General features: G+C 37.6%; 1 protein-coding gene across 4 annotated transcripts in view; it reads right to left on the bottom strand.

Annotated features, from left to right (window-relative positions):
* Window positions 1-1,880: 1,880 nt before the first annotated feature.
* NRIP1 (nuclear receptor interacting protein 1) overlaps window positions 1,881-12,564 on the bottom strand; it is a 94,938-nt gene continuing 84,254 nt past the window's right edge. For all 4 annotated transcript variants that reach the window (XM_026485967.4, XM_057306858.1, XM_057306859.1 and 1 more), the window contains one exon: window positions 1,881-9,182. In XM_026485967.4, coding sequence (XP_026341752.2) covers window positions 5,360-8,830 — 3,471 coding nt within the window. In that variant the 5' untranslated portion in view covers window positions 8,831-9,182 and the 3' untranslated portion in view covers window positions 1,881-5,359. The remainder of the gene's footprint in view (window positions 9,183-12,564) is intronic.

Consider the following 12,564-nt stretch of genomic DNA (forward strand, 5'->3'; position numbering starts at 1 on the left):
TAAAGGCAAAGACTGGAAAATACAATTTGTCTAGGTATTTGTGTCACTGAAAGGCTGTAAGAAGACCACTTGGAATGGCTCAAAAATCCTCTTGCTCTGACTGCAGAAATACACTATTTTAAAACCTGGGCTTATAGATTTACTGTTACCCACTCAGAGGAGCGCGTAAGTGCAGCAGCACTTCCTCATTTACAAGATTCGAATTTTATTTCCAACTATTGTGCTAAAACCAGAGAGTACAATTAATTCTGGTTTTTCAGAGCAGGAGTCTTTAACTTACCGATGAAGACGGCATCTTTAAAATGTAACTATTACTGTAAGAGACGCGTAGTTCATACTAAATGATACCAATAGGTCCCGCCACCAACCCTTACGAGGTGCATGTTAGATACTCCTCTAGGCTCATGGAATAAACAAAAAGTGATATGCTTAATAATAAACATTTAAAACCTACTTTTTTTTTTAAATAACCAAATAGGTCACAGTTTAGTGATATCAGTAGCAGAAAAAAATTCTGATTATTAAAGACCCTTCACGTTTAAGTCATTGGCCCTATCTTGTAGTCAAGAATTAGTAACTAGTTCACTTCTTAAAAATCCCTTGGGGCGCCTGGCTGGCTCAGCTGGAAGAGCATGCAGACTCCTGATCTTGGGGTTGTTGAGTTCAAGCCCCACGCTGGGTGTAGAGATTAAATAAACAAACTGAAAAAAAAATATCCCTTACTAGGCAATTATTCTGTACACTTACTATGCATTTTCACAATATAAATCAATAAACGAAACATGGCTGTGCTTCTGATTCTAATGATGGTGTCCATACATTATAGCAAAGTCTAACTTCAACATTTTAATAATGTAGACTATCTGAATGTATTTCTGCTACTCGGTTTTTTTAGACAATGCTTATAAACTTGTGAGGAGAGTAGCTGCAATGTTTTCACTATTGTAACAAACTTATTTTAGTGCCAGAAAATAGAAACTCGTCTTGTGAAAATGCTTTCCTCCTAAATTATCATTAATAATATATATGCAAAAATAAAAGTTCCTAGGCCATCACTTCACAAGAATTGGTTTTTTCCTAAATAAATTGGTCTCCATTACTTATTACATATTTTCCTTATCATTGTCAACTACTCATTACCTGTATGCATACAGTATATATTTACATATAGATGTGTGTGCACACACATATATACATTCAGTTTTGGAAGATGACTGAAGACCTTTATGTATGTATGTATGTATGTATTTTGAGAGACAGGGAAAGAGAGAGAGAGAGAGGGAGAGAGAGATAGCAAGTGGGTAGGGGGAGGGGCAGAGGATGAGGGAGAGAATACCGAACAGAGTCCGGAGCAGAGTCCCAGCTGAGCACAGAGTCCCACAGGGGGCTGGATCCCACGACCCTTAGATCATGACCTGAGCCGAAATCAAGAGTCAGACGCTTAACAGACTGAGGCACCCAGGCGCCCTGACCTTTTTTTTTTTTAAATTTAAAATGAATATAACACTCATTGAAAATTGGATAAAAACCTAATAAAAACTTAGCTTAAAAACAAATGGTTCTCAAATCTTTATTTCCGAACACTCTACAAATTCTTTCGTGCTTTGAGAATCCACAGTGATTATTCAGTTACGTACCAAGTAACAGAATCGCGGTGGGTGGGCGGACTGCGTCTTTGAGCTATGCTTCGGCTGCCCTGCCTCTAGCTACATTAACTCACCGGCCACCTTCTTCTTCTTCTTCTTTTTCTTTTTTTTTCTGAGAAGGGTAAAGCATCCTTGAAGACTTGCTACTTTCATGACCAAAGAGTTTTATATTTATGGAAAACCTAAAAACCAGAGAGAGCCCACAAAATAACAGTCATTTGAAACAAAAGACAATGCATTTTTTTCTCATTTATTCAAATTCACTGCAGGAAGTAAACACTAAAAGATTAAAAAACAAAACAAAAAAATTCACACTGCAGTATGTACAGTTTCATGACATCACATGAAGAAATTAAATTTCTAATAAAAATGACAAATTATATTACTAAGCAGATCGCATCAAAATTGGTTGTGTAAACCCCAGAATTCATATCATGAACGGTCATGTGCCTGTATTCCAGTATACTGGAACACTCCTGGTATAACAGTACACTTCCAATGGGATTAAAAAATTCATGAAAGTCGTTGTGTAACTCTTTATGTTGAAAAGTGGTTGACTTGATTTGAAAAAGTTTTAAGACCCTTGGATTCAAAGCACATTCTTTCACAAAGCTTAAACCACAGAAGTCATATCCAGAAATGGAATACTGTCATGTTGGGATGAACATCTGATCTGACTTGTTAAGACATTTTGCCAAATGCACAGCTGCACAGGGTCCCCCATGCACTTTTCATGCAGCAGGTAATCACAACTTAAATAAAAGGTTTATTCTATACATTTGTCCAGACTTGCAACTGTATACATACATGCACGATTTTTAAACCTGTCTGATTATATTTACACTTATACATGGAATATACAGAAACCAAAGAGATTAAAAGGCTTTTCTGTTGCATTAGAACAATACAAAATATGTATTTTTCATTAAGGAAATCACTATTTACATCACCTTTAAAAACTGATTTTAACATCTTCATGTAACAAGTCAATATATATATATATACATATAATATATATATATATATATATATAAAATATATACTCTCACCAGTTTACTCTTCTGTAACATGTACCAGAGAATAAACAGGTAATGCTACCTTACTGATGTCAATGAGAGCTGTAGTACCCTTTCACAAATGCCTTCATTAGGAAGAAATTGTCTAGATATCTAAAATAGTCCTTGAAAATGTGTATATGTGCACCCTTGTATCTACATATGCATAAACAAAGTGAACTTATGGATGTATGCCCCTTTCTCACTGTTCTTTAAAAACACCCTAAACTCAAATTGGGGACATTCACTAGTAAATCAGAACATCATTCTTCTGGTCATGTTTATCTACGTATTATATATCCTCATTCCTTTAACCGTGAATGACAACAACAACAGAAACAACCAACCAACCGAAGAAACAAACAAAAATATAGCAATGCTGGCCCTTGGTGTTCTTTTCCCTGACCCACATTTCACTCCCTTGTGAAAGCCCAATTTCCCCTGACCGAAGGGGAATACCAACAATTTTTCTAGCAGACCTCTAAGGCTCCAGACCCTTCATAATGGCAGGAAAAAAAAAATGACTTGTTTAAAAGCTTATGTATATAGGTTAGACAATAAGATTGTCACAGAGTCAATATGGGATGGAGTAGAATATATTCACTGGCCAGTGGGATTTTCACTTCAGAATAAGCGTATGCCTTCATCTCTCCATGACGTAGCATAATATTCACTCCTGACTATTGTTTTATAATATATCCAGTAACTATTTACAAATCATTTTGAGAAAAAAATAATCATTTAGGGTTTTAGATCATATTAGGAAATAACGCCCATTTTTAATATAAAAATCTTAGAAACAACTTCAAGTAGAACAACTTCAAATAGATTTCCTTCTAATTAATAGTTGATTATATAACAATTTTTTGATAGGTCAGTTGCAAACCTGGTTCACTTTTAAAAACAAACATATTTAATCTGGTGAATGAATTGTGGACCGTGAAAGTTGAACTTAAACATATGGACTTGTTTCAAGATCAAAACCCCATGTGGCTCAATAATAAGTTCTTCCAAGATAATATCAATGTTTACTTCTAATTGCAATTTTAAAATAATACGTCCAATGGAGTGACCGTGTACAACTCTGCCACATACATGTGCCCTTTGTACTTTACTTTTCTGTTTAGTCAATCTGAGTTTAGTGCCTTTCTTGGGTTTGAAATAAATGTTTTCATCTTTGTCAGCAATGTTCTAAGGACAATGATTTTAATAGAAACTAAGGATGTATTCAGGAGAAGTTTCCAAACCATCCTGGAATCACCTGAGTTTGGTAAGTGGCCCTGTTATTCCATCCCTAAGGCTAATTCAGTAGATGTTACTCATTAGAACACATAAATAATCACAGATTTTCCTGAGATGTTGAGCCAGATATGAAAGTTGTCCCCTCCACCCAATTTTTTTTTTGTCATAAAAAGTATTCTGAACCCGATTTTCCAAAGACATAACGGTTATATATGAACTACAATATTGCAAATTTTGAGTTGATGTATAACTGTACTGGGGAAAATATAGGCATCAAATAGTTTGTTTACAATCCTGTGTTCTGAGAAAAGTCATAAGCAATGGTTCTCAAACTTCAGTGTGCAGAAGAAACACCTAGGGAGTGTGTTAAGATGCAGATGGAAGATTCCCAGGTCCACTTAGCAGAGATTCTTGATCTGTAGATCTGAGATGCTGCCTAGGAATCTGCATTTTAAAACAAGGGCTCCAGATGATTCTAATGCAGGTGGTCTGAGTCCAGCTTTTAAGAAACCCTGGTCATAAGACTCACAGGTACCACAGAAATGGTGAGAAGTAACTTTTACAAGAGATGGTGAAAATTGTCCAAAGAAAAGCCATTTTGCTTCTGTTAAAAACAACTTCTTAAATATTCAACTATTCAGGAAACCACCTGAAGGTAAATGGTTAACTTTCCTAATTCTGTAAAAGGAGGAATATTAATTTAGTAAAGTAGCTAAAATACAAAAATGGAAATCTGCCTTTTTTTAAGGATCTATCAAACTTCCATCAATTGTAATCAATTGTTACTAAGTAGTACAAGGTTTAAAGAAATATATATTGAAAAGGACTGGGGTGGGGCAGACACGTTGGGAACCACAAAACCCCTTCCAAGAGTTAAAAATAAATATGTTTTTTAGCAAAAGTGAAAAATGTAAGCATATTTTTTTCTAATTTATTTTTGAATCAGATAATGAGAAGTGAATTAGGTTTTTTTATTCAATAATTAACACTTAAAGAGTTATTTAACAATTTGGATTTAAAAACAAATGTGTTATGTAGGCTGACTTCTGAAAAGCAAAATAAAGTACCCTAATAAAGGCAGCAAAATGCATTAATCCACTGTGGATGGAGATTTACGTTTTCATTTACGCCTATCATCTGATTATGAAAGAATTTCATTCATAGGCTACTCACAGTTGTTGTCTGATGCATACAGAGTGTTAAACAACCAATTGCTAGTTCAGTAGTTTCCTCAGGACATCTAGCGTAAAGCAAAGAGTAGTATGCATATTTAAACATCACCAGTAACCAATACTTTTCAAATGAAAAAAGTTTCAATTATACCATGCTTTTCTCAAATCATGCTCTTATTTATACAGATCTCAAGTTCATACTAAGTAGTTTTAAAAACATCCAAAGCTGGATGGCAGGTACATTTTATTCTGATTCTTTTTTTATGGTTAGCACGTTTCCCAGAAGTCCATAAACTTCTCCATTTGCGCTGTGCGGGCGAGAGGCGTTACTTCCCATATGGCTATTGTAAGGGCTTCTTAGATTAAAGAAAGAAGCTTTAGTTTCTGCAGCAGGAAGTAACTCTTCTTTGATTGTAACCTGTGAGACACTTTCAGCAGACGAGGGCTCCCTCCACATGTCCTTGTCCTGTGTTTCCCGACTGGTAACAGCACTGCCTCCTTTCTGAAGCATGTAATACAGTATCGGGTTAGTTTTGGTCAGCCTCGGACAGTCTTTTTCACACTCGTTCTTATCCGCATCTGTGATAACCCACTTAATGGGTCCCTTCTCACTGGTCACAGAACACCCATTCAAAAGCCCAGGTTCTGGTCTAGACCCTGCACAGCCCAAGTGCTCAGCAAAAGGAGGACTCATGGGAGCTTTTACTACTCCTGGGTATGGAAATGTCCTGTTCTCCATGCAACCGCCAGGCTGAGTAGAACTGTACATCAGTCCATTTAAAGAAGAAATCCTGAATTCAGGTTTGCTATTGGTCACGTTATTTCTGTGTCCTTTCTTTTTACTCTCGACGACGGAGCTACTCCTGTGCTGGGACAAGTCTCTTACGCAGTTTTCCGAGAGAAGCAGCTGCTTCAGAACATTGAAGCTTTTGCTCTCTCTGGCCCAACTCCTATGTTCACTTTCGCTGGCTGCACCATGACTGGCAGGGTATTTAAATTCAAGGTCATTTTTGCTAAATTTCAGCTCTTGCTGGTTAAGCAAGGACCCATACAGCCCTTCTGGAGCACTGTGACTGTTTGCAGCATCAACTAAGTTATTTTTCATCTTTTTAAATGGGTTTTCTAAAGGCTCAGTATAAAGCTTCCTTTTCTTAGGGACCATGCAAAGGTTCTTTGATTCTAGAATTGTCAGTTCACTGTTCCTGTGACTGTTGTCCAGATCATCCGCCAGGTAACTCTCTTGATTCTGTCTGAGCAGTCGACTCAACAGACCGTTCTTTGAGAAAGAAAAATCCTGAGGTGAAACGGGCTCCGATTTAAAGTCCTCGGACACTGGTAAGGCAGCTGCGCTTCTCTGCACGGGAGGCGCCATACCTAAGAATGGGGCACCCTTGGCATCATGGCTCAAGTGCGCATCTGAATGGTGAATATGTAAGTCATCGCAAGGCTCAGATTTTATTTTTACCATCAGTATTTGTTCACTTAAAGCTCTATCTGAATGTTCCTGAGTACTTTCATCCCTTAAGGAAATCTTCTCTTTCTTTTCACTCTTCCCTTTGTTGGGGTTTCCCAGGAGCAGCTGGAGGACAGTGCGCCTTTCAAGCAGATTTTCTATTTCAGAACCAGAAAGTCCTGATTCGGGACCTGTTGCTTGGCTGCTGAAGGCCTTGTTTTCCTCCACTGCGTTTGTTTTACTTGAGAGCAGCGGACTATTTAATCTATCAACCACGCCGACAGGTCTATCTGTGTTTACACTCAGCAGCTGTTTGCTAGGTCTCTGCTCCTCTCCTGAGGCGGAGGACTGCATTCCACACTGAGCTAAATTCTGTAACAGTTTACTGGCACTGAAAGTTGCAGAGCTTTGTGCGCCTTCATTCTGGACGGGTTTCTCTCCTTGCGATTCTTTGCTCTTTGTAAGGTCCATCAAGTGGCTAGACGCAGAATTTGCTGGCTTTTCAGACTGCGCGCCGCAGGCATATGGTGGGGAATTCCATTTGATGACCAGAGAGTGCTGGGAAAGATTGATGGGAGACTCTGCTTTTGTGCATCCGGGTAATGGAGGAGTGCTCACTGGGGTAGTCCTGTTCGTACTGGGGCTTTCTATTACAGAGGTCCTCGTGTAACTCTGGGTACTGAACTTGGTCACATCGCTGTGTACTTCCTGAGGACTGTTGTTTCTTTCTATATTTTCTTCATTCTTATGGCCAAGTAGCAATTGAAGAAGCGTTACTTTCTGGTGTGAATTTAGCTTAGAACTCTTTGAGGTATCTTGATCTTCTTTGATATCTACGGTGGGGACTTTGGGATCCCAGGTGTTCAGCAAGGACTGAGTTAAATTATCGAGAGAAACAGGCTGGTCAGGTTCCGGTTTCTCAATTCGATGCTTGCAAGACAAGTCTATGGGGACACAGTTGGAATAAGAACCTTCATCGCCACTGCTATCATCTGTAAAACTAGGATTGTTATCTGAGTACTCATCGATAGTTGTGGGCGTGCTACTGTCCTCAAAAATGCTTCCTCTCTCACTATGATTATGTCCATTCATTGGCTTTGGTATGGTCTGGCTTTTAAGAAGATGTAAAAGCAAACTATTATTAGCAGCTTGTTTGATATTGTTTCTTTCCAGTGAGTTCTTACAGCCTGCATTTTTGGGGGAAGAAGGAACAACACCCATTGGATTTTGAAAGTTGGTGTTTTTGCTTGCCATCAGTTTGCTTGACGATGTTCTCGCCTGACCATTGAGATGGCTTGACATTCCTTTCGAGAGCTGGAAACTGCCAACATCCTTCTGGCCATTTTCCTGTAATCTGGCCATGGCAGCAAGTCTTTCACTTGCCACTTGATTTGCATTTTGTGTTTTTAAAGCATGTTCTCGAGAATACTGCTGCAAATGGGCTTCACTCGAAAGGAGTAACGCTAACTGGCTACAAGCAACACTAGGTTTGGGTGAAGTGGCTGGACTCGCCCTTTTTTCCACCATGCTTGCAACGGCCTGTAATCTGGCAGCACATGACAAGGGTTCACTCATGACCTTTGCTCCACTTTGTCCGACATGATGGGGTGACTCTACGAACCTGTCTCTGATGAGGTTTTTAGTTACATCAGGAAGATTGGTATCAGGCTTTTGATCTTTAGCTTTACTTTTCTTCAACAAAGTTTTTAAGTGACTTGATGCAACACCGTAGCACCTTAAATCTTTCTCCACTTTTAAAGAATCATGACCGAGTGCGTATCCTTGCTCCTTGAGGCTCTGCCTAATTTGTTGCGACAGAGCAACGGTCTGCAGCCTAGAGCTGAATGACTGCAGCAAAGAGGCCAGTAATGTGCTATCCTGTTTGCCTTTAGGCACATTGTCAACCATGCCAGCTAGCAAAGCTTCCTGCTTCACGTTCAAATTTACGATGGAATCAGACAGCCTCTTCCGCTTCGCGGCATTCCAGTCCTCAGAAGACTGCAAGAGTCTGGCTTTTTTGAGATGCAGCATGCCAGATCCCTGATATGAATGTGTATTGAGAACTGGACCATTACTTTGACAGGTGGGAAATGCGTTGCCAGAAATGGTAAAGTTCTGATCTTCTTCATTATGCCCAGCAGACTTTTTGTCAACGGCAGTACCTGATCCCTCTGCTGCCTGATGCATTAGTAATCCTTCTAGGTAAGTTAAAACAATAGAATCCTGGTGCACATCAGAGCCAAGCTCTTCTCCATGAGTCATGTTCAATAGAAGTGTTCACAAGGGCGTGGTTTCTATTCACGTTAAAGAATGCTTTTCTGTGGGTGAGAGAGATGTAACTTCAGTAAGTGCGTGTCAGTGTATCACCTTCCATAGTAATCAGACAGAGATGTCCTGTTACATTCCAACCAGGCTTTCCTCTGGCAACGACAAGATGAAAGACAGGCAAATTCCAAAGTAGTCTGACCACGGAGCTGATCAACTCCTAAGCAAGAAGCAGCAGTAGAATTCCTGACTAAACAGGTCTGCAGCAGCAAGCAGATAGAATCCTTAGCGAATACACGGCTTCTCCTTCTTCATCTTTTGTTTCCAATTAAAAGCAAACAGCAGTGTTCTAAAATAAATAAATAAATAAAAAAGTTAAGAAGGGACAGAACTAGTATTATGCTATGATGCTAATAAGCAAAAGCATCTAGTGTTTGTAAGTTTCTATATATGTGTGTATATATATACATATGTAAAACACAATGGACATACGTATATATGCATTCCTGTCACTTCTTTAGTAACATATTTTGCCATTCCTATTAAATTGGAAATTGCTACTGGAAATCCTATAAACTAATCCACATGGCAAATCAATTAGAGAAAATACTCTGGCATTGTGTTAACTGTCTTCCAAAGCACACCAAGTTTCTGAATTTTCACAAGCACTTTATGCAGAGTAACATGAATGCTAAGTCTCTTTTACAGTGATGTAGCTCTATAAGGGAGCTGGAATTAGCTTTCTTACATCACTGGGAGCTTATGAAGGAACAAAAGCAGAAGTGCAGAAAGAAAAAGATGCATAGGACATAGACTCATCTGATGAGCTGGGTGTAGGGCTGAGCACCATACAGCAGAGTCACTTCTGAGAGCATCCTTGAAACATCACACATTCCATAAGGAATTTGTAGGATTTCTGTTTTCAAAGAAATGGAAGACTGACAAGTGTAACTAACTCGGAGGCCTATGCAAAGTGTGACAGTCTCAGTCACATTCGTAAATACTGAAGTATAATCACAGGCTTCATTTTTACCATGACCTATTAAAAACCGAAGAGAGTGATTCTCTACATGCTTGTCAAGTCTATCAGAGGTTTAATGTATCCGTTTTTAAATCTTCACTCATTGTAGAAATTTGAATGTGAGGTCCATTTCTAGCAAATGTAGAAGACAGGTTATGGGCGAACCTGTAACTCTAAGTTACTAGGATGTTCCTCATAGAAAATACTCTTTTCCCCACCCATGCTATTTCTTTTTGTGTGACTCTGTTATCAGTAAGTATAAATAAATTAAACTATTATATGAAATTTGAAAAAATTTTGTAAGATTTTAAAATAAAAATCATTAATTCAGAAAAATATGTTAAGGTACTTGTACCAATTTTTAGTTCAGAAAATGTGTTTACCATAATCTGTATAAATAAAACTATGCGTATACAATAGGCAATCACATCACCCTATAGAAAAGTGGGCAGGAAAGAAATTTAGAATAGACTTGAAAGGAAGATGAGTAACTGCTTCCAGAAAATTCTAAGTCAATGTGGTTGTTTTTCATTAATTTAAGATTGTATAAATAGCACCATTATGAAGTAGGGAGGAAAGACCTTTTAGTAGGGAACCTGTTTCTTAATAAGATGAATCTGTAAATCAAAGGCTGTACTTCCTGAGATGCTGTTTCAGGAGGCACTCAGTGGCAATACCCACCACCCTGCGAGCAAAAAATGAAATGCCGAAGAAAGTACGAATTCTGAGACTACTTAAGGCTTGAATTCATTCAGATCCTACTATTAAAAACTCTTCAGGGAATTGAGTGAGCCAAATTTCTTCAGATAACTTCCTTTTCTTTCCTTTAAATAACTGAAGCAGGAGAAATCATTAACAATCCCTCCTACCTTTCCCAAATCTTGCCTTTTCATATTTCCAGAATGAAGAATAGAACTTAATTGAGAAACTCAGAAAAGAAACAAAAGGAGGCAAAGTGACTGGATACAGTACAGCTCACTGAGACTATGGATATTAGGGTATAATGTAAAATATTACCACCACCTAATAAACAGACTTCTTGAAATTAAAATCATTTAGAGTCAGTATTAGCCTGACTCATTTTCTTTTAGCAAAAAGACAACCACATTATTTTTGAATTACCGACATAAAGTTTGCTTGCTTTTTTATTTTATATACATATTACTTAAGAATGTTGCCATATGCTTAACACTACTTGAGTATATTTGGTCAAAAATATGTAAATGTCAACACACTATTAAGAATTAGGCTTCTTGAGAGACTGGCAAGCAGTGTATTTTAAAACTGGAATATTTTACAAAGTACTATGATTCAATGCCTTATCTGGGGATCTACTCGCATGTCCATAACTTTTACGATGACTTTATTAGAGCCTGTGTCTATTTAAAGATACTCAACGGTCTCTTCATAAACACAATAAGGAAGAGACTTTACTTATATGGCATACACTTGCTAAGTGATTTTGTAAAGGGAACACAATTATCCACAACATCAATCATCACGCTGTAGACCTTAACTTTCACAATGTTACATGCCAATTATACCACAATAAACCTGGAAAAAAATAAAAGAACTACAATGTTGAACTACATTGTCCACTCACTGATTCTTGAGTTTGAAAAAACTCATTTGGGATGTTGTCATCTCAAGACAAGAGTCAGAGATGTTGCTTATACAGTCAATGTCACCATCATCATTCATGTCTAGAGTACTACTATCATTCTCTTTGCAGTCATCCTCTCATTCATCTAATTGAAGCATCTTCCTATGCCAACTTTCTTTTCTTTGACGTTATAGACGGAAAATGAAAAATACTGAATTCTCTATTGTGTTTACTAAAAACTTAAGGGGTGCCTGGGTGGCACAGCGGTTAAGCGTCTGCCTTCGGCTCAGGGCGTGATCCTGGCGTTGTGGGATCGAGCCCCACATCAGGCTCCTCCGCTATGAGCCTGCTTCTTCCTCTCCCACTCCCCCTGCTTGTGTTTCCTCTCTCGCTGGCTGTCTCTATCTCTGTCGAATAAATAAATAAAATCTTTAAAATAAAAAAAAAAACTTAAAACAGAATAGGAAGACTACAAAGACAGAGTCTCCAGACTTTTTAAACGTTCATGAAAAATGATATAGAACTAATGGACTATGCAATAAGGAAACTGAAGATGATATAATGATGACTTATTTCACTATTGCATCATCCTTCTAGGCACTTCCATTATTTTCTCTTGGCTTATTTTTTTTAGTCTTTATTTGGCACAGTTGGAAATAAATAATGAATTAGTTACCAAGATCAGAAAATGGCAAAATACTTAACAATACAGGAAAATCAAGATCATTAAGGTTCCATAATGTATCTTTGACTTACAAAAGGTTCCACTGGACACATAGTAATAGCAAGAGAACTGTTCTTTTCCTATTAAAAACACACTGATTAAAATTTTAAAAAAGAATAAAAGTCATGTAGTATAATTCTTCCTACTAGTTAGAAATATTAAAAAAAAAAAAAAAGGTTAAAAAACTAACACCAGGTCCAAAGAACCCCGCTTGACAGTATATCTAGGGTTAATGCATTTCATGATAATTTAGTAAAATTCATGTACAACTATTTTATGTTAAAATTATAAAACGGATCTTCCTTTTATTAATTTAAAATTGTTTATAAGCATGAAAATCTTTCAAATTTTACAAAATTGACATTCTACTGCTCTAGCTACCA

Source organism: Ursus arctos, unplaced genomic scaffold (assembly GCF_023065955.2).
Source record: "Ursus arctos isolate Adak ecotype North America unplaced genomic scaffold, UrsArc2.0 scaffold_4, whole genome shotgun sequence".
NCBI lineage: Eukaryota > Metazoa > Chordata > Mammalia > Carnivora > Ursidae > Ursus > Ursus arctos.